Source organism: Elephantulus edwardii, unplaced genomic scaffold (genome assembly GCF_000299155.1).
Source record: "Elephantulus edwardii isolate Elephantulus edwardi_28Jun2011 unplaced genomic scaffold, EleEdw1.0 scaffold00103, whole genome shotgun sequence".
NCBI classification, from domain to species: Eukaryota; Metazoa; Chordata; class Mammalia; order Macroscelidea; family Macroscelididae; genus Elephantulus; species Elephantulus edwardii.
The window spans coordinates 4,619,717-4,642,881 of record NW_006399853.1 but is presented as its reverse complement, the minus strand read 5'-3'; the positions used below and the strand labels follow the sequence as shown (position 1 = coordinate 4,642,881).

At 41.9% G+C, this 23,165-nt stretch overlaps 2 protein-coding genes across 2 annotated transcripts; one reads left to right on the top strand and one right to left on the bottom strand.

The window, feature by feature from the left end:
* Positions 1-1,099: 1,099 nt before the first annotated feature.
* On the top strand, positions 1,100-22,890 carry MEX3C (mex-3 RNA binding family member C). The gene is made up of 2 exons (XM_006891716.1): positions 1,100-1,397; positions 21,665-22,890. Exons 1-2 carry the CDS (start codon positions 1,229-1,231, stop codon positions 22,888-22,890), a joined length of 1,395 nt encoding a protein of 464 aa, XP_006891778.1. The 5' UTR covers positions 1,100-1,228.
* On the bottom strand, positions 11,134-16,071 carry LOC102856206 (dolichyl-diphosphooligosaccharide--protein glycosyltransferase subunit 4-like). Its single transcript, XM_006891750.1, has 2 exons — positions 16,056-16,071; positions 11,134-11,282 (listed from the first exon to the last, which is right to left on the bottom strand). The coding sequence occupies exons 1-2, from the start codon at positions 16,069-16,071 to the stop codon at positions 11,134-11,136; spliced, it is 165 nt and encodes a 54-aa protein (XP_006891812.1).
* Positions 22,891-23,165: the final 275 nt, after the last annotated feature.

Here is a 23,165-nt window from a genome sequence, read left to right as displayed (position 1 = left end):
AGAAATCAAAATATGTGATGTCTTGGCAAAGTCGGCTGTTAAGGACTTCTCCAAAGTACTGAGGAACAATGTTATAGGTTTGAAGACTACAGTGCATTGGATTCAAGCCATGGTCTTTCTAGTAATTTGCTATGCATTTGAGTTCTGGACAATCACTGAGGATGACAGAGGAAGAATCGATGCCTTTGAGTTTGCAGTGTTGTAGAGGAGTACTTAGTTGCTTATGAATTTCTATGTCTTTAGAAGGTGCAGCCAGGTGATCCTTGGAGACAAGGATGGCAAAGCTTCATCTCATACACTTTGGGCATGTGGTCAGGAAGGACTGTTTCTAGGAAAGGGACATCATATTTGGAAAGGTGAAGTGTCAACGAAAGAGAGGAAGATGACCAATGAGTTGATGGATTGATGCAGTGACTACAGCAATGGACTCAAGTATGTTAGCGATGATGAGGATGGTACAGGACGGAGTTCACATCTGTTCATAGGGTTGTTATGAGCAATAGTAGACTGGAAAGCACCTACCAGCAATAATATGAGTGGGAGCTAACTTGATGGTACCTAACAACACCAACATTATTTAGTTTATAAATAACTTTGGTGGGCAGTTTTGTTATAAGTTTAAAGATTATCTAAATGCAATTCCTTCCGGGGATTATTCAAACTCATTAACTTTAAAAAGTCATTCAACAAGCATGTGAGATCCTGTTCCACATTCTCCCCACTTTGATAAGATTCTTCTATAGAATCGTCAATCAAAACATTCAATAATGATGTCTGCGCTCTGTCCAATTTTAGCCTTATGGACTAGCAGGTAGTTCAAGAAGCCACTCTCCTCTATTGCTGCTCCAGGTGAACAGAAATCAGTTGAATCAGAAAGATCTTAAATGAATGAAACAGTGTTAGCTATTCAGGAGTAGTGAGTACTGAGGTAAAACCAGAACAACTCACAGATTGCTCACTGCTGCTCCACAGTCAGAGTACTGAACATACACTATGGACTGCTAAAAAACCCCAAACCAAACCGAACACAAAAACAAAAAAACTCAGCAAAAACCAAATAGGTCTTTTAAAAAAAAAAAAAAAAATTAAATTTCCGCCACCTCCCAGACCCCGCCGACCCCGGGTGGGTCCCTGGGCTCGGTGCTGCTGCCCGCCGCCGGCTTCTCCTGATGCCCGGGAGGCGGCCGCGGCGGCGGGGGTGCTCTACGGAGCGGACGATGCCCAGGGCATGATGGCGGCGATGCTGTCCCACGCCTACGGGCCCGGCGGCTGCGGGGCGGCGGCGGCCGCGCTCAACGGGGGGCAGGCGGCCCTGCTCCGGAGGAAGAGCGTCAACACCACCGAGTGCGTCCCGGTGCCCAGCTCCGAGCACGTCGCCGAGATCGTGGGGCGCCAGGGTGAGTGCGGGGAGGGGAGCCCGACGGGGCTGGGTCCGGGGCGTGGGTGGGGAGCCGGCGAGTGACCCCCAGAGTCCGCCGCCCGGGGATCGGGGAGGCGCCGAGGCGCGCGGATGGGTCACCTTGCGGAGCCCCTGCCGTCCACTCGGTTTGCATTGTCAGGGGTGTCCGGGGGCTGGAGCCACCCCATCCGACGGGGCTCTGGGCTCGGGCCCGTACTCGTGGAACCCGGGGATGGCGTGTCCACTCCACCCCCCAAAAAAATATAAAAAAAGCTCAGCGACGTGGTAAAAGGTCGGGTCGCAGCACTTGTGCGGTGAGCGCTGAGCTTCCAGGTGGCAAGTTGGTGGCTGGTTTGTAAAAAGCTGGGGGGGGTGGTGGAGGGGCGCTCGGCCCCCCACCCCGTGCCGGGAAGGGGTGAAGGCTGCGCACACAGGGGTGGAGGTGACCCCCAGCTGTCCCGAGACTTGGCTGGGCAGCTGCAGCCTCCCTCGCTGGCCTTGTGTCCCCTGCGGCGCTCGGACAGCGCCCGGGGAACACCGGGGTGCCCGGCGGGGGCCACTGGACGGACAGGCAGTGGAGTTGAGAAACTTTGTGCGTTTCCAGGGGTGAGTGCGTTGGGCTCGCCTCGCCAGCACACCCGCTCTGCAGACAGACTCCTCCCACCTCGTGCAGACAAAGGACCGATGTCTGCGATGCCTGGGGTAGCTTTGTGGAGGTGGGGGGAGGGGGCCTCTGCCGCTGACATTTTTAGGGAAGGTCCTGTGATGGGAAATGCCCCCCACCCCACCCCCATGAAAGAGCTGGGGTATCCCCTCCCGCCGCCGCGGAACAGCGGGGCACACGACGAGGTCGATGCTTCTGCAGCTTCTCTGTTAGATGGAGAGCATTGTGGGGGTCAAAAGAATGAGATGCTGCTGCTGCTGCTGCTGCTGCTGCTGCTTAAATGATCTCATCTTTCCCAAGTGGTCAGAAGTACACATAAATCAGAGAGCTGTCGAAGTGCTGGTTTCAGATATCAGCCTGGGCTCCGCTCTTAACTCTAGGATTTTTAATAATATCCGGGTAAAGGAAAGAGTTTCAGACCGGTTGGTGATTTGGCGCTTAAAGGCGTTGCCCAAAGATGGTGCCATTTGAGAGAAAAGATGATTTACCCCTTTCAGTTGGAGAAGTCAACTCTGCTCCGTGTGTGTTTCGTTTTGCGCGCCACATTTAGCATAAAGGGTCCCAGAGACAAAGGGTTAAGCCCCCAACTACTGGCTAAAAGGTTAGCTGAAAGGTTTCAGACCCACCCTGAAGGTCACTGCCTCATAAACCCTGGGGTGCAGTTCGGCTCCGCACACAGGGGTGGGGGGTCCCCATGAGTTGGAATGGACTCACACCTATGGAGAGTCACGGTGCCACCCACGCAGGGGAAGGTGACAGCACCTCAGTCTGCATTGCAAGGATGAGTTGGCCATTCCTTTTGAGACCATCAACAGATAACCAACTGTGTCAGACATGTATTTTGCAAAGTATTTGAGTTCTTGATGGTTGAGAACGGGAGGTTGATTCAAACTTCCTGCTTTTAACAAACTAACAGTCTAATAAGTGAGAGAAGGGCTCATAAATGGATAAACCTCATAAATGGCCCTGACCACGTAGAGATCAAAGTGAACACATTAGCTCGGGAGCCTTGGAGTAGGTAAGAGATGGGGAACCGTGAAAGGAAGGGTGTGGAGGGATAGTCCCCCGAGTGAACTGGGCTAGCAGTTTTGTTCATACCTCAGATCTGTAAAAGGAAGTGGTGAAAAGGGGTCAGTATTCAGGCCAGTCTGTGAAAGCCTGTGGGTGTGGGTTCTCCCTGGCACTGTTCCTCAGTTTCCTCCGTGTGCTTAGAGTGACAGGTGTAGGATAAAAAGGAAGAGAACCTGTGCATGCTAGTTATAATAAGGGACAAATAAACGATTGCATTTCATGTAAACTTTGGTCACTCAGTGTTTCTCATTTGAAGAACATAATTCTAGGTTTCTGTTTTGTACCGGCTTTCAAATAATAAATAGCAAAATGGATTAAGCCTTAGTGTGCTTTTTGGTTTGTTTTTATAGAATTGTGCTTACATTAGTTAAGAAAATGTGGACATATTTATGTCTTTAGACATGGAGACAAACTGCTGACAATTCCTCTTGCACTTAATCATTTCCCAGAGTTGACAGGATTGCTAAAAGTATGTCATCTCACTCTATCTTATCTTAAAAGCAGCAAGTCTTGCCCTTTTTCTTGTTTGGAACTATTCAAGTAGTGGATCATTGACCCCTTTGCCACCCCCATGCCCCAGCAGCCCAGTAATAAAAACTGCAAAGGCTTTTATTGCCTCACTTCTGAGGATAGCTAGAAGACTTCTAATGTGTGTTGCATCCTCTTAACAACAGTGTGATCATTTCTCATGGGAGAGGACCTATTTTTTCCCCCCTAAGTGTGTAGAATAGGGCAAATCATTTCATTTACTTGCTTGGTTTCAGTAAACTACAGGTTTATCTCTAAGAATTATTATCCACTCTTGTTATTTTATTCCTTACCTGAAGTCATAATTTTATATTTGACATCTCTTAATTGGTTCTGGAAATAATTATGTCACAGATGGAGATATTTATGACTTCAGCTCTGAAGCAAAGAGGAGGACAAATGGAATTCTGAGTCATATAGACTAACAGCTCATAAATGGCCTGTGCTTCCACTGTCTTCTACCAAGAAAAAGAAACAATACTTTTGATGGTGATGAAACTTTATGGTGTATTTGACCTCGTATTTACTCTCCCTAATGGTCATGTGTAGATGTTACATTGATAATTGCTTTTTTAAGTTTGCATATCATTTGGAACCAATAATGTTATATAAAGTTAGGAAGTGGAGACTTAAAAATGTATGCCTGCAAGACATAATCATCTGTGGTTAACATGAGGTTTAAGTCAGTGGATTTTGTCCCAATTTGTTCCATTGGTAGCCAGTTAATTTTAAAAATAAGTTAATGTAGAACACTGTAATTGTTCTTAACTACGTTTTAAATAAATATTGAATGTCATCAATTCAGTTGTTATAAGACTACTAAATAACTGAAGATTTTGTTATTGGTTAAAGTGAATGAGCATCTTTAAATATTGTCATTAGTTGCTTTGATTGGTGGTATGTGTACTCTCTGGCCTCATAAATGTACCAGGATATTATACACATTATATAATTATATACACATTATAAAACGTGAAAATTTTAAAGCAATGAGATAAAAATAGGAATGTTTTCCATTTTCCCCTACACTCCAGTGAATTGTCCGCCATGCACCATACTTTGGCTGTGTTTTTGCTTTTATTGAGCTCTATTATGTCCTCTGATCCTACTACTATGTGGTAGTATATAGTGTCACTTTTCCCCCCTTCAGTTAGTGCTTTATATATTCCAGTCTGCCTTAAAAAGTCTCCTTGGGACAGGTTTTCCCAGTTTCTGAAAGTGGGGCTGCCCTTCAAGCTCTAAAACAGCTGAAATGCAGTGTATGCACATGTTTGGGGGGGGGGGTGTTGGTGCAGGGACTGTGCTGTTGTAAGCTGTTGCCGACTATGCGCGCGTGCGAGTGTGTGTGTAAGGAAATTGTTGGCTTTCTCTGCCATGTACTGTAATAGTTACTGTCCTAGTGTCATTTAACCCTGCTAAGTGGTTGCCTCATGTAACAGATTTAAATACTTGACAGGTAACTTGAGTTTAGATCTGTTTGACATAAAAGATAAAGTTCTTTCTTCTGTTTGGACACTGCATATAAACTAAAGCTCACTACTGGGGAGCTGATTCCCACGCCCAGTGACAATCTTGGGGTTTCTGATCTGTAAATTGTAATAAGAGGAAGAGTGCCCATCTTTCTCCCAGGGCTCCCTATTCAACTTGTGGGGGGGGGTTAATATTTTGGATGTACATAGCAAAATCTAACACTATTGAGGTTCTAAAAGGTTGGTGCTACTCCTCATAAGGCCCAGTTAGCATTCTGATATAGTTTCAATGTATTTGGCTAAAAGTTCCCTATCAACTGTGGCTCAGAAAGCTAATTTGTGCGTATATGTACACAAACTTTAAAATTAAAATACTGTGACTTTTCCAGATTAATACAGCTACTAGTTTTGTAAATCGTGGAGATAGCCTCTGTCTTTTTCTTCCTTCCTTATTCTGCTAATGGACTATTCTGTTTCTTTCTGGGGGAAGTGAGAAACAAATGCATTGGTATTTCAAGATTCTTTCCTACCCTTGTTTATAATCAGCTTGGAAAGATGATCCAGGTGGTATTTGAGAATTGTTACTTTATTAGAATTTCTGCCTAGAAAATAAAGCGGCAATATGTTTTGAGTTGGGAATTCTAGGTATTCTATACTACTTGAGTTTCAGGGAAAAGTTGCATTGTCTTTAACAGACTGTTTCACTGTGGTACATTGAAAAGAGCCAACAAACAGAAATAGAAGTTCCTGAATTCTACTTGCTCTTAGCCACTTTGTGACTTTACACAAGCTCCTTGAACTCCCTAGGCTTCTCATTCTTCTTAGAGCAGCCAAGTGCAGTTATGTCTATAATACCTCTAAAGACTACAAATAATAAAAATAAGTTGACGTATTTCTTGTTGTGTTCCCTTGTGTTGGAGCCAACTCATAATTGACCCTCCAGCGGTTTTCAGAGGTATGAAGTCTCACAGGAGATTTACTTCACCTGAGGAGCTGCTGATGGCTTGAACTGGGCACCAGCTCCTTACTACTAAGCTACAAGAAACTGTAAAATGAGAAGTACGTTGTCAACTTTGTGAAATTAATGTGGAACCACTCTGTTCAATCTAGTTACCCTTTTAGTAATGTTAGTAGAACTGGAACTAGTTGATACATGAATGTGTCTTAGATAACAGTTTCATAGTCTTATTAGTCGCTATAAGCTTAATTCTTGATGCAGTAACAACAGCAAAACCACTAAAATTTCAGTGTTAACCCAAAGCACAGCTTATTTTAATCAGGAGCCCAGGCCAAAGGAGCAGCCACCATCTCAGCTAGCTTTCTCCTGTGCATGAAGGATGAGAGACCATGCTGAGGTGTTGAAAGTAATTACAGTACATGGAAGGAACACACTTGTGCTCGATAACATCCATTCATTCACACAGTGTCTGATTTCACATAAGTTAGTAGGCCCATAAAGTTCAAATCATGTGTCCTAGCTCACAGAATATATGTAGCCATTAAGTGAGACATGACTCTGTGTATTGCAGCCATCTAAGCAAGCCCTCTGGCTACCTCAGGTGGGTGAGGAAGTGCTTGCCAACAATGTGTACAGGAGAGCCCTGATAACTCCCACAGTATTGTTTCATAGTCCATCTGTTTGTTACAGGACCAATGAATGATTAAATCAGTAAATCCCCTCCCTAAAGAAACCAGAGCTGCAACTTGAATGCACATCCATGTTTATTTTATTTACAGTAGCATAGACATGGAAGCAGCCCAAGTGCCCATCATCAAACAAATGGACAGAGAAACTGTGGCATGTTAGGCGAGCTCTGGTGGCCTAGTGGCAAGAAGCTACACTGCAGTCCCAGAGGTGAGCAGTTCATGTCCATCAGATCCTCTGCTGGAGAAGAAGGGACAATCTCCTCCTGTACCAGTCAACTCCAGTTTGACGGTTGTTGTTGTTGTTATGTGCTGTCGAGTCGTTTGCGACTCATAGCGACCGAATGTACAACAGCCCTAAACCGTGCTCTGTCCTGTGCCAATTTCATTGTCTCTGACACTCCCATCTCGATTACCCCAGTCACTGAATCAATCCACCTCATAGAGGGTCTTCCCCTCCTGCGCTGTCCCTCTACTCTACCCAGCATGATGTCCCTCTCTAAAGACCTGTCTCTCCTTACAACATGTCCAAAGTATGTCAAGCGAAGCCCCAGAATCCTTGCCGCCAAGGAGCAGCCTGGTTTAACCCTCTCTAGGATGAATCTGTTTGTTTTCTTGGCAGTCCATGGTACGTACATTCAATACTCTTCTCCAGCACCACAGCTCAAAGGCGTCAATTCTCCTTCTATCCTCCCTAGTCATTGTCCAACTCGCTGATGCATAACAAGTGATTACAAAAACCATGGCCTGTATCAGGTGGACCTTAGTCTCCAGAGAGACACCGATGCTCTTGAGTACTTTAGAGAGGTCCCTAACAGCAGACTGTCCTATCTCAATACGTTTTTTGATTTCCTGGCTGCTGGTGCCAAGAGTGTTGACCGTGGAACCGAGCAAACTGAAGCTGTGAACAATCTCAATCTCTTCGCCATCCATCCTGATGCTACTGATTGATCCAGTGGTGAGAATTTTCGTCTTCTTAACATTGAGCCTCAGTCCATATTGAAGGCTGCAGTCCTTGACCCTCTGCAGTAAGTGCATGAGGTCCTCCTCAGTTTCAGCGAGCAGGGTTGTGTCATCTGCATGACACAGATTGTTGATAGATCTTCCACCGATCCTGATGCCACGCTTCTCCTCATAGAGCCCAGCCTCTCGGATGATCTGTTCTGCATATAGGTTGAAAAGGTATGGAGATAGGACACATGCCTGGCGTACACCCTTCCAGTTTTGAACCATGCAGTGTTGCCCTGACGGTACACACAAAAAAGTAATTAAAAAAACTAGGGGGAGCTCTGGTGGCCTAGTGGCAAGAAGCTGCACTGCAATCCCAGAGGAACACAGTTCGAATCCACCAGATGCTCTGCCGGAGAAGGAGGCGCAATATCCTCCTGTACCAGTCAGATCTGATTTGACGGTACATGCACACAAAATAATAATAAAGAAAAAAATTAAAATTAAAAAAATTGGTACATTAACACAATGGAATATTACCATTGACAAAGAACTCGTAAAATGCTACACTGCATGGGTCAACTTGGAAGACATTAGACTTAGTGAAACATTTCAGTCATAAAAGGACAAATACTGCATAGCACCCCTGTTACAAAATAGGACTGGCATGGGGTGCTGGGAAGAGAATTGAGAACAGATGAGGGGAAGAACTGTCTGAAAGGAATGTATGATTAGGCATATTTTTTAAATTTATATATACATATATATGACAGCAATCTGGAACAAGTGCACTGGAGCTAGGACTAAGGGAGGGAGGAAAATTGACAACAATTAATGCAACCCAACCTTTCTGTATTAAAATCACAATTAAAAAGAATTTTTTAAAAAAACGTAAATCCTGTAGTGACCCTGGAGGGGCATTATGCTGAGAGAGATATCTCAGTCACAAAAGGACAAATGCTGCATATTGCCACTGTTGTAAAACAAGACTGACATCGGGGTTAGGGGGGGACTGAAAAGGATGGGATAAACAATGTATACTTCATTGAAACAGATGAGGGAGAAAACTGTTTAAAAGGGATATGTGATTAGGTATTATTGTAATGACAGGAGTCTAGAGTGAAGGCTACATGGTGGAGTGGACCTCGGGGAGGGATTGTAAAACAATGAAAGAATTTTTCTTTTCAAAGAGAAGAGTGTACTGGGGGGGGGCGGGGAGAAAAGTGCAACAATGAATGAATGGAAATCCAAAGTCTCTGTAAATTTTCATTAACATTAATAATAATTTTAAAAAATATAAATCCTGTCATGTAGAAGTTGTAATTTACTGTTTTTGCTGCTATAGGAAGCAGTTAATTATGATCTCTTGATCTTCATGTGATTCTAAAGTCTTCTTGTCTTTGTTAATAAACTGTATCTTAGATTTGTATGTCATACATTATGGGTTTACTTTTTCATTTCCTTTTCCTTCTCCAACTACACACTATTAGGTACAGAGATTAAGCCTGATACTAGCTAAACCATTGAAACAGTTTTCTAATATTGGAATTATCAAACCCAAGTATACTAAATCTAGTGTAGCCATAACCTAATGCTGTGTAAATAATTCCAGTCCAGTGAAGGAGGGGAAGACCTCGGATGAGATGGATTGACACAGTAACTGGGATAATGGGGATAGGTGTGTTGAAGACGGTGAGACTGGCTCAGGGTAGAGCAGAGTTCAGAGCTCTTGTACATTAGGGGCATTAGGGGACTCAGTGGCACATAACAACAAAGTCCATAACTGATTTTGGAAATATTAAGTTACTCTGTGTAATTATGAAGCCCCCGCGCCTGCCTGTTTCTGAGATCTAGGTATAAATCTACATGCTTTGCCTTCATCTCATAAGTAAGGAACTGTGATGAATTACATGCAGGAGTGCCTGATTTGACCCAGAAGTAAAGGCATAGCATGAACTAATAAGACTAGGCTTAAAATAAAAATTAATGAGAACTGCAGATATAGATCAAGGTAAACATAAAGATAATCTAGAGCATGGGGGAGGAGGCGGAATGGATGGGAGTGATTCCAAACAACTAGGAAGAAAGTACTAGTGTAAAAACATTTGCATTTTGAGCTGACCTTTTTTTTTTTAGCTGATCTTTTTATTGCATCTTTTTCACTCATACTCACCTCTTGCTCCCAACTTAATATTCTCCTGCCTTTTTATCAGTATCAGCATACTGCAGTAAATGACATTGAACTTGGCATTAGAAAATTTACATTAAGAGTCTGGTTTCACCACTTGGCTGCAATCTCAGACAGATCAGATAACCTATGGGCCTGTGATCTTTCCAATCACATCCTATTCATCTGAGAGCTGAGTGATTAAGGATGATGGAAGAATTTATGCATTTGAACTGTGGTGTTAGAGAAGAGTGCTGAGCATCTCATGGACTGCCAAAGAACAAACAAGTATGTCTTGGAGAGGGTGCAGTCCATAGTGCTCTTCAGAGGCAAAGATAGTGAGGCTTTGCCTCATATAATTTGGACATATTGCTAGGAGGAGCTTTTCCTCTTAGAGAGGGACTTAATGCTCCGAAAGGAAGAGAGTTGATGAAGGAGAAGACCCCTCAGGTGAATTGACACAGTGACTGCCGCAGTGGCCTCTAATGTGTCAGAAAGTGTGAGGACGGCACAGGATAGGACAGGGTTCAGATCTGTTGTTCATATAGTTGCTGTGGGTCATACTGGACTTGAGAATACCTAACAACAACATTGGGCCTGTACAAACTATCAAGCTATTTTCCTAACTCCTCCTCCCCCCAGTTAAGAGGATAAAGCTTTAAAGAATGGCATTGGTACAAAATTCCATTGTACTGCTTGTGCCGTTATACAATTGAAAATATAGACATGAAAGAGTTTATGTGAGGTAAAGAGATGGATTGATTCAGTGACTGAGGTAATGGGGATAGGTATGTCAGAGACAATTAAGATTGGCACAGGAGAGAGCAGGCAGGGTACAAGGCTGTTGTACATAAGGTCGTGTTGTTATGAGTCGTAAGTGACTGGAAGGCACATAACAAGGTAAATTTTATTATTTTTAAATTTGTTTTCTAAGAAAATATTGGTTGAAACAAAAAAATTACTATTTCAGCAAATTTTTTTTTAATTATATAGCTATATTTTTATATTGGGGGAGTAGAAAAGAAATCAGCCCCTATACTGGGCCCTATTCGGTGGCAGCTTCTTGTTCCATAGGGTTAAGGAAGACTTTGAGGAAATAAAAGTTGTTTGGAAAAATCCAGATGTAGTTGCTTTGTATGTTGTGATGGACAAAAGGGATGAAGTGAAGTGTGAAGGCCCCTCACACCCTCCATCTTGCCTCAGACTATGTCCTGGAACCCTAGGACGGGGGAAAGCGCCACTCTCATTCTTGCTTCTTGGGATTGTTGACGGCCACGTAGTGGTAAAGAACGACAAGCAGAAAGAGCGACACACCCAGCATGTTGGCGAAGATGGCGAGCTGCACGTCCGTGGTCAGGATTCCTGACCCGCCAGGCTCACCTCTGATGCTCGCTTGTGAGCAAGTTCCAGAGCACATTTTTTTAGAGGATCTATACACCATTAACTAAAGGATCCAGATTTATGAACCTTTATAGTATGTCTTAAAATTGATTGAAAATTGACCAGGTTGGCCTGCGTGCAAATGTTCAGTTTTCATACTTCTAAAAGCCTGTAAATTTCTATTAAAACAAGTTTTAATAAAACAAAACTTTCATTCTCATAACTCTTGATTGAAGAACAACAACCTTGGATATAATAAAAATGTTTCCTGTGATTTAAAAAAAATGCCTTCATTCTGTCTTGTAGTTGTACTATCGTTAGCCCAGTTGAGATATATACTTACTAATATTTTTAAGGTTTCCGTTTTTTCATCTAATGTCAGTATTCAACAGATTTGACTTTTAGTCCCCGTTTTACCTTTCCTTTTACTGTGTGACTTGACATTTACAGTGCCTTAGTTCAGGTGCAGTACTTTTGGAGCGTGCTTTTGGCCAGAATGTTTTCACTATAGTTTCTAAAAATTTAGAACTTCAAGTCCTTTTCTTCTTGATCAGTTAAGAACAGTACCCACAAATTTTAATGTGAACAGTGTGACTTAGCAGGAGCATTCCTTTTCATGCGTTCACACTCAGCAGATGTTAGAAAAGGGCTGTAATCAGATTAATTTGATAAATACTTAGGTAACCCAAGTTAAGCAAATTTCTGTACTATAGGTTGATGGGGGGGGGTGGTATTGTTTTGTTGTTTGTTTTTTTTTAATAGGGCCTTTATCTCCGAAAGGAGGTGGGGAAAGATGATACATCCTTAATTCTGATGGGTAACAGGGAACCCTTTTTCTTCCATCATTGAGAAAACTACATACAGGAGCAGGCTATATACTGAAATTGGTAAAAGTCTGAAAACAAATCAAAAGAAACCTAAAGAAATGGGCTTAATATAGTTACTCGGTCAGTTTTCCAAAAGTGTCTATAGATTTAACACAATCAGAGTCTGAGGGGGATAACTTTTGGGTATAAGCAAACTGATTATAGATTTTATATGAAAAAGCCAAAGAACACACCATCCGAAACAACGATGTAAAACCAAAAGTAAAGCTGAAGGATTCAGAGTACTGATTTAAGATGTATTGTCTCTGTTGTCTCTAAGGAGAGCCTTGATTGTACTTTCTGCAAGACAGATTTGTTTATTCTTCCAGCAGTTCATGAGATATTCAGTACTCTTCTCCATGGCTTGGCTCAGGTGCACCTTAGTCTCGACTGCGACATCCTTGCTCTTGGGCCCTTTGGAGCTCGCTCCAGCACAATGCAAAGGCATCAGTTTTTCTTTTGTCTTCCTTATTGTCCAGGTCTCAGATTCATAGTAAGTGATTGAAAAGACCATAGCCTGAATCGGGCACACTTTAGTCTTCAAACTGACATCTTTGCTCATCAGTACTTTGGAGGAAGTCCCTGATAGCAGTTCCCCAATGCAGCACATCTCTTGATTTGTTACCCTGGGTAAAATTGTTGACACCTTCAGTCTTCTCTCACAGTGCTTATTGGAGTCATTGTGCTCCAAAGATTGAGGATATTTGTACACCTGCTGTTGGGATGTAATCCATATTGAAGGTTGTAGTATTTGATCTTCTGCAGCAACCAGGAGGATGGCACAGGATAAGGCAAGGTTCAGATCTGTTCATATGGGTCTACAAGTCATCATCTGCTCAAAGGCTCCTAACAACAACAACTTAAATATTTATCAGCATGCTTCACTGTCAGCATAAATCCCACCCGTCAAAAAAATTCTTAAGGGGAATTGGAAAATATTTTTAATCGAATAAAAATACAGCTTCTCAAACTTGGTGATCTACAGCTAACACAGTGTTGGAAGGAAATGTAAAGTCTCAAATCAGTAGTTTAAACTTAAAACTTAAGAAACTAGAAAAAGAGCACATTAGGAGAAAAGCAGTCAAAAGATTGGTGCAAAATCAATGAAATCAGAAAAAAAACCCAGTAATACTGAGTGAAAAGGAAAGCTGGTTCTATAAGGAAAAAAAGCATATAATTAATAAATCTCTCACCAAATTACCAATAAAAGGGAAAAGGAAATAGTTACCTACTTTAGGAATCAAAGAATGATAAGGGAATGATATAAACAATTTTGTATTAATAAGTTGAACCAGATCTAAAAATTCCAGATTAATAGTTCATCAGTCTGAACTCTGTTATCAAATCAAACTCTGGCTCGAAGAGAACCTAGAGGGGAGGGTGGAAGTGCCCATAAAGTTTCCAAGGGTGTGACCTTTATGAGAGGTGACTGACACGTCTTTTTTCTATTCAGTAGCTGGTAGATTCAAGCCTCTGACATTTTGTTGTGTTGACTCATAGCAGCCCTATGTGCTAGCGATCAAAACCTTGCCTGGATCCTGCACCTTCCTCACCATCTGACCTTTTGGTTAGTGGTTAGAGCTCAGTGTTTCACCTACAGTGGTTAAAACTCCTCTCCACCAAGACTCCTGTCATGAGCCTAGAAACGTAAAGTCCCAACAGAGAATATTAGTGAATTAAATCTAGCAATATGTAAAAGTAATTCCTTTGTAAGGAATGAAAGGCTAGTTCAGTGTTCAAATACCAATGTATGAACCATGTTACCAGGCTGAAGAAACATGATCACATAGTCATTTCAATAGAAGCCAGAAAATATACGACAAAATACATTTACGTATGATGACAACCCAGCAACTGGGAACAGAACAAAACTTCTTCAGCTTTATAAAGGACATGTACCCCATAAAACAAGTACGTTTTTTATGTTATACCAACAAGTACAAAAAGGCCCCCTCAAAAAAAAAAAAGATAGAGCTAGATGAGAGACTAAGAATTCAGATCAGAAAAGAAAATATACATTGTAGCAGTGTTATTTTTAAAAAATCCCAAGGCATATGCTCCAGAAGGTTATAGCTAGTGGTAAATTTAGCAAGGCCACAGGATACAAGGCCGATAGTGTATGTTCTTAGTGTTTGAAGATAGATGGCATCATTGCCTGGCTCTTGAAGAATAGCAGAAGAAATAAATTCCTTGGAGATAAGGAGGCGGGGTGGTAGTGAATGGTATTTTCTGGTGAACGCAGTTCTCGAAGTCAAGTCGAGTGCTTCATTCTGTTTTATGATCAGCATCATTTTACTTCTGTATCTTTTTCACTGTTTAGTCTGTAAAGAGTTGTTTATTGTTTCTGTTACCAATTACCCTTACCCTTTGTCTTTCCTTAACTTTTAGGGTAGGAATTAATATTTTGCATTGTAAGAACAAAACTTCTTGCTATCAAGTCTGAACCAACTCATGGTTTTGGGTTTTTTTTTTTATTATTAAATTTTATTAGTTTTAATGAACATTTACAGAGATTTTGGGTTTTCATTCATTCATTGTTGCATGCCAACTCATGTTTTGATTTGAGACTTCTGAATTTGTTACTGGGGTATGGAGGTGAGGAGTTAGGAAAAACAGTGGTAGAAATCTTGCATTCCAGAAAGCAGCAGAGCATTGACTTCTGAGGTTATCCGATGGGTGGAGAAGTAAAACCATTGTAAAGTGGTTCTTATAAAGAACCATGATAGCCATTTAAAGACTGGGGTGTACCTGATCCAAGACATTATCTTTTCCATTATTTTATGCATGTGAAAGGTAGACAGTGAATAAGAATGACAGAAGAATTGGTGACTTTAAATTACGGTGTTGGAAAAGAGTACTGAATATCCCACATCAACTGGGAAAGGTGGAGGGTCAGAGAAAGACAGATTTCCAACAAAATTAATTGACCCAGTGACTGTGAAAGTCAGCTTGAACATATCAGAGATTGTGAGGTTGGCACAGGATAGGGCAATGTGTTTGACAAGGTCAAACAAAGACTTTGACGAGGTCTCTGACAGCCGACTTTCCCATCGCTGTATGTATCCTAATCTCCTGACTGCTGGTTTCAAGAATGTTTACTATGATGAAACTAGTGGGCAGTTTCAGTCATTTCTCCATTTGTCATGATGTTAGCTGTCTTCGCAGTGATGGTCTACAGTTGTCAAGTCCGTCCCAACTCCTAGCAGTCCTATGGGACAAGAGTAGCAGTTCCCCAAAGGATTTCCAAGGCTGTGGTTCTTTGCCAGGTAGACTGCTAGATCTTTATTGAGCATAGCTGGTGGGTTTAAGCAAATGATCTTTCCGTTGGCAACTAAATGCTCTAACCCTGTGCCACCAAGGCTCCTAGAGCAGTGAGAGAAATAGGGTATTAAGACAACTACAGTTTAGGATCTGGCTATCCAGCACGGAGATCTTGAGCAGTTGAGTTAAGATGATTCTTGTCCTTCCTGAAGCATTCTGTTATGATAATGAAACAATAATGTATCTAAGAGAGCTTAAGAAACAGGACAGTACTCTTCCAATCTATTATTTCAGAGTTTAAGCCTAGTCGCAGATATTGACTTAGTGATTCCTGAAATAACTTCTTTCCCTGGAGTGTGAAAGAGTAGTGTAGTTTTCAGTGGGTTGCTTTGTTTACAAGGTACCTTTACAGAGCACTTAACTGAATACCAGGCATTGTAATCATTTTTAATAAATTATTTAAAAGCTTTCTAGTGAAGCAAGCTTTTGAGCACTTGACTGCTAACAGGAAGGTTGGTGGTTGGGACTCACTTGCATCTCTGTGGGAGATAAAGGTGCTCTGCTTCCGTAAAGATTGCTGGTGGTGGTGCTGTGTGCTGTCAAGTACAACTCCAAGCCCCAGCGATCTTGTGAACAACAGAACTGAACCTTGTCTTACCCTGTGCTGCCCTCATCGTCTCTCAGACACCTGAGCCCATTGCTGCAGTCAGCCTCTCAGTCCATCTCTTTGGAGAGTCTTCCTTTCTCACACTGACTTCATTTTGAAGCATGATGTCCCTTTCCAAGGAATAGCCTCTCCTGACAGTATGTTCAAAGTGGGAGAGACGAAGCTTTGCTATCTTTGCCTCCAAGGAACACTCTGGCTGCACCTTCTCCAAGATAAACCTTGGAGTTCTTTGATCTTTTGGTAATCCATGGGATATTCAGTGCTTATCTCCAGCATGACAGTTCAAAGGCATCAGTTCTTCTCTGTCATCCTTATTCATTATTGTTCAGCTCTGAGAGGCATAGCAAGTAACTGAAAAGATCTTGGCCTGAGTCAGTCAAGAAAGCCCTGTGAGGCAGTTCAGCCTGTCACATGGGGTCACTGTGGTTGGAAATCAATACCACATACAACAGTATTATTATTACTTAATCCTAGCAACAACCTAATGAGAGAAGAGTTGTAATCATAATCTTTGCTTAACAAAGGACAGGTTTAATGACCCCTAGGTGACAAAGGTGGTAGTTTGGGGACAGCTTTTCCAATATTTACCTTCAAAACCATAATCATTCCTTGAGTATAGATAGCTGTATGCAGTATGGTAATACCCAGCTCAGGAAGAAGAAAGAAGTACTTCTATGAGAAGAACTGGATCGAGAAATTGTAAGGATTGTAATATTGAATGACTTTACACTGTCCAACTTCAGTGCATTAGGACCCGTGCCTGCAGATAAACTAATTTTTGCACTTTATATTGTTTCCTTCAAGTCAGTTAGTATCCCATCAAATTATATAATACTTTGTGTTCTTGAACTGTCCTTGGAATACTTCTATTCAGCTCTTCTACTTTGGCATGTTTTCCCTTTGTTTTGGCTTCTGGGCACTCTACTGCAAGTTTTCGAGTCTCTTCTGACACCCATTTTGGTTTTTTCTTCTCTGTCTTGCTCTCTTCTTGGATGATACTCTTGATATCATCCCATAACTCATCTGGTCTTCAATCATTGGTGTTCAGTGCTTCTATTGTTAAAATGATTTTGAAATCCATGTGGAATAGATTCGAGATTATATCTTGGTTCCCATGGACTTATTTTAATTTAAAAAGCCAGATACGCTCACTGGTCTATGCGAAGAAACTTGGATGACCACTCTCTTATCAACAGATTGGAAGAGGTCCATATTTATTCCTATTCCCAAGAAAGGTGATCCTACAGAATGTGGAAACTATCGAATATTATTAACATATGCAAGCAAAAGACTACTGAAGATATTCAAAATGATGAGAAAAGTGCATAGATAGGGAATTACCAGAAGTTCAAGCAGAATTTAGAAGAGGCTGTGATACCAGGCATATCATTGCTGATCTCAGATGAAACCTGGCTGAAAGTAAAGAGAATACCAAATGAATTCAAAGGCATTTGACTGTGTTAACAAGTTATGGCTAAAATTGAGAAGAATAGAAATCCTAGAGCACTTAATTGTGCTCATGTGAAACTTATACCTGGACCAGGAAGCTGTTGTACAGACAGAGCAAGGGAACACTACATGGTTTAAAATTAAGAAAGAAGTGCATCAGGATTGTATTCTCTCTCCACACCTTTTCAGACTGTATGCTGAGCAAATCATTCAAGAAACTGGACTCTTTGAAGGGGGAGTGTGGCATCAGGATCGGAAGGAGAGACTCATCAATAACCTGCATTGTGCAGGTGACACAATCTTGCTTGCTGAAAGTGAGAAAGGCTTGAAGCCTTTGTTGCAGAAGATTAGAGAATAGAGCCTTCAATATGGTTGCATTCCAATGTCAAGAAAAAGTTTGGGTTTGGTTTTTTGTGTTGGTTTTTTTTTTTTTTATTTTAATGAACATTTACAGAGATTTTGGATTTCCATTCATTCATTGTTGCACTTTACTCCCTGTTCACTCCTACCTCCCAGTTTGCGCCTCTCTTTGAAAAGTAAAAGAAAAATTCTTTCATTGGTATACAATCCCCCCGCAACACCCCCCACCACCCTGAGTACACTCCACTATGCAACCTTATTTCTGGACTCGTGATAACCATAACACCCTATCATATATCGCCTTTAAACTGTTCTCTCCCTCATCTGTTTCAATGCCGTGTACATAATTTATCCAGTTTTTCTCAGTCTTACCTCAACCCTGATGTCAGTCCCATTCTACAACAGTGGCACCATGCAGTATTTGTCCTTTTGTGATTGAGATATTTCACTCAGCATTAATGTCCTCCAGGGTCACCCATTTTGAATAATATTGCATGAGTTCCTTGTTTTTCAATGCAGCATAGTACTCCGTTGTGTGAATATACCTCAGCTTCTCTATCCGTTTGTTGATGGACACTTAGGTTGTTTCCAGCTCCTTGCTATTGTGAACAAAGCCGTGATAAACACGGGTGTACATGAGGAAAAGATTCTTACCACTGGACCAGTAGGCAACATTGTGATAGAGAATAAACTGAAACTGTCAACAACTTCATCTTCCTTGGATCCACCATTAACACCACTGGTATCAGCAGGCAGGAAAGGAGAAGATGTATTGCACTGGAGAAGCCTGTAGTTAGGGAACTTTGCAAATTACTGAGGAATACTCCTTTAAGTTTGAGGGCTAAGATGCATCTGATTCAGGCCACGGCCTTTCTGATCACTTAGTATGCATCTGAGAGCTGGACAGTGACTAAGGATAACAGAAGAACTGCTGCCTTTTGACCTTTGGTGTTGGAGAACAGCACTGAACATTCATGGACTGCTGAAAGAACAAACATGTCTTGGAGAGAGTTCAGCCAGAGTTCTCTTTTGAGGCAAAGACAATGAGGCTTCACCTCATATATTTCAGGTATGTTGTTAGGAGGAGCTGTTCCTTTGAGAGGGACATGATGCTCTGAAGGGGGGAGAGTCAGCAAAGGGGAGAGGAAGACTCTCTACCTGGTGGATTGGCACGGTGAGTGCCGCAGTGGCCTCTAATATGTCAAGAAGTGTGAGGATGGCAGAGGATAGAACAGAGTTCTGATCTTTTGTTCATGGGGTCAGTATGGGTCATACTTTATTTAACGGCACCTAACAGCAACGATTGTTTCCTCTGAACTGGACCTTGAAAGATGAATATGTAGTAGTTGTAATATTATCGGCTCTACCTGTTTGTACATTATTCTTGAGTTCATAGAGCCTTTCATATGTACAATTTTATGTTTTCCCGATAGCTATATTTGTTAAATAGGCTAGATAGGGAGATAAGGAGAGATTTTGGGGTTAATCAGAGGTATATTTGACAAGAGATAAGAGCAAAGCATATTTAAGGGCTAACAAATTTTATAAGATACTAGAATAAACCAGTAAGGAGGAGGAGGAGGCAGATATGACCACTTAGGGTAAAAAACAAAAAGCTTTTAAATGTCAGGGCAAGTTTTCATTTTCTTAATGATAAAATAAAGTTATATACTGTCACTCCACTGTTGTATGTGTTCTTATTTCTAAAGAGGATATTTTCTTCCCCTTTAAAACAAAAGCATATAAGGGAATTTTGTGAGGAAGCTATAGAAGATCTCCCAAAGTGAAAATATGCACAAAGGGCAGTTGTGATGTTTGTGTTTGTTGAGGTTTGAGATGTCTTTATAACCCAAGTATTGTTGATTTATTCAATGAATGGGAAAAAGTTGATTTCATGTCTTACACTCTTGTCAAAAATCAGAACACTCCCATATTAAAAAAAAAAACAACAACACAGAAAAATATTTGAAATAAATACTCCGAGTAGAGAGCATATATTTCATTCTTGAAGTTTAAACTGCTGTTCCTGACATTGAAGATTTCCCCTCTGGTGGCATGGCTTTTACTTGCGTGTTTCCTAGGAAATCACTTTGATAATCGTCTCACCTAGATAAGGTCTTTGTTAACATTTATTTCTCTCCTTCTTATTTGATTTCCATCCCCATCCCTTCACCCTTCTCCCATGCCTGTGATACCCATCTTAAATCTATTGTTATTACTAGTCATTGGCTTCTTGTTCCTACTAGGGTTGCTATCTAGTAACTGACCACACATACAAAGCCTATAACACAGGCTTGTTGTCTCAGAGCTTCTGTTGACCAGAAGTCCAGGCACAGTATTATTAGATCCTTGACTGAGGTTCTCACCAGAGTAAAGTCAATCTATCAACTGCAGTTCTCATCCAAACTCCACTTGTTGACAGAAGTCATTTCCTTAGGATTTTAAGCCTCCATTTTCCCTCAAGCTGTCAGTGCTTATAGAACACCCAGCATTCTTGCCTCCAGGTCCCCACAGGCAGTTCACAGCATGAAGTATTTGCTTTCTTCCAGGACAGCCATAGCACATCTCTGTGACTTCCCTTTTTGAGACCAGCAAGAGGAAAAAGGGGGTGTGGGGGCTGGGGCGTGGAGGGATGGATAAAACAAAAAACAGCTATGCTTTTAATGTAGTCACGGTTAGGTCGGATTCATAATAGTTAGAGAACTGGTAAACATATTGGGGCAGGTAATAAATCCAGCTGGCTCTGAATGCTTAGGATTCACCTGTGGTATATGTTTAACTACCTAACTACAAGCATTCAGCTTATTGCCATCAGTTGAGTTTTATAGAGGAGAAAGAATATCATTAAAATGGTGAAAGAAGTAAAAGTCAAGTAATTTTGTCATATAGGTGTGAAAATTGAGGTTCTAGACTTAGCAGAAAGACCATAGATTTTAAATCCAACTGTGTTTGACTCTGCCGCTTTGTGCACTTGGACAGTGTGTGCAGCTTTTTTGGACTTTACGTTCCTTAGCAATAAAAGAATGATAATAATTTGATTCTAAGGTTACTGTGTAGATTAAATGAGGCTTCAGATACTGAATATGTTCATGTGTATGTTCTTTTTCTGTGCTCTCACATGCTGCAAGATTATATAAAGTAAAAGTGTTCAAAACATTAAAACCCCTCAAGGTATATATAACATGCTGCATAGTATATGCATGTTATTTGCATGTTAGTCATGTGCAATGACTATTAAAGTCCTTGAGGTGCGGGTGGTGTGCGCCTCCTAAGAGTTGGTGGTTTCTGCACCCTGTGAAAGAAAGGCCTGGCAATCTGCTACTGTAAAGACTGCAGTCAGGAAACAGGCAGAGCAGGCCTAGTGTGTGACGGGCCAATGGGTTATTTCATTTACTAGGACCTAACTTCTGAGCTATACTTGCAGTAGAGAATAACTTGGGGAGCCAAATGAAAAACCAGCTGCAAAATGAGCCTCAGGATCTCTGTGCATGAGTTGTAAAGAACAAATTGTTGGCTGTGGTCCTGTGTGGGAGACAAGGGCCGCCCCAAAGCATTTCTTAGGCCCTAATGTTTACGGGAGTAGATCAGCAGGTCTTATCTCTCAAGGAGTGGCTTGAACTGCTGACCTGTAGCTGTGTATTTAATTGTTGTGCCCCAGGGCACCTTAAAGAAGAACTCAGAAACTAAGGAAAAAAAGGGGTAATTACAACCAGATACAGCCTGAAAAGGGGGGTCTTTGGTGATTTGTCTTTGAAGTTGGTGTTGATTCTGCTTTCTTTTCACTCCAACAGGTTGTAAAATTAAAGCGCTGAGGGCCAAGACAAACACTTACATCAAGACCCCTGTTCGTGGTGAAGAGCCCATTTTTGTCGTCACAGGGCGGAAGGAAGACGTGGCCATGGCGAAAAGAGAAATCCTTTCAGCTGCGGAGCACTTCTCCATGATTCGTGCATCTCGAAACAAAAACGGCCCGGCCCTGGGAGGGTTGTCGTGTAGCCCCAATCTGCCCGGTCAGACCACTGTTCAAGTCAGGGTCCCCTATCGCGTGGTCGGCCTCGTGGTTGGACCCAAAGGAGCAACTATTAAAAGAATCCAGCAGCAGACCCACACGTACATCGTGACTCCAAGCAGAGATAAGGAGCCTGTCTTTGAAGTGACAGGGATGCCCGAAAACGTTGACAGAGCACGCGAGGAAATAGAAATGCATATTGCCATGCGTACAGGAAACTATATTGAACTCAATGAGGAGAATGATTTTCATTACAATGGTACCGACGTGAGCTTTGAAGGTAGCACTCTCGGCTCGGCGTGGCTCTCTTCCAATCCAGTTCCTCCAAGCCGTGCGAGAATGATCTCCAATTATCGAAATGATAGCTCCAGTTCCCTAGGAAGTGGTTCCACAGACTCCTACTTCGGAAGCAATAGGCTGGCTGACTTTAGTCCAACGAGCCCATTTAGCACCGGCAACTTCTGGTTTGGAGATACGCTTCCGTCAGTGGGCTCAGAAGATCTTGCTGTTGACTCTCCAGCCTTTGACTCTTTACCAACATCCGCTCAAACTATCTGGACTCCATTTGAACCAGTGAACACACTCTCGAGCTTTGGGAGTGATCCTTCTGGTAACATGAAGACTCAGCGCAGAGGAAGCCAGCCATCTACTCCTCGTCTGTCTCCTACGTTTCCCGAGAGCATGGAACACCCACTTGCTCGGAGGGTTAGGAGCGACCCACCTAGTACAGGCAACCATGTCGGCCTTCCAATATACATCCCTGCTTTTTCTAATGGTACCAATAGTTACTCCTCTTCCAATGGTGGTTCCACCTCCAGCTCACCTCCAGAATCAAGAAGAAAGCACGACTGTGTGATTTGCTTTGAGAATGAAGTCATTGCTGCCCTAGTTCCATGTGGCCACAACCTCTTCTGCATGGAATGTGCCAACAAGATCTGTGAAAAGAGAACGCCATCATGTCCAGTTTGCCAGACAGCTGTTACTCAGGCAATCCAAATTCACTCTTAACTATATATATATACATAAATACTATATCTCTATATGGACTCGTAAAGGCATGGGTATAATGGTACCCCCCAGTAAACTTCCTAATGAATTCTTATGACTGTTATCAGGCTTTATTGGGATTAGGCTAAAGTTGTTAGTAAACTTATAAAAGGCTGCTATGGTGACACTAAACCTAAGTGGTCTCTTGTCTATTGGTTTGGTTTGAATTCTTAATGCTACCCTGTAGACCTAGAGACATAGCTTGTATAAGATTTGCTAAAGCTGAAGTTCAGCTC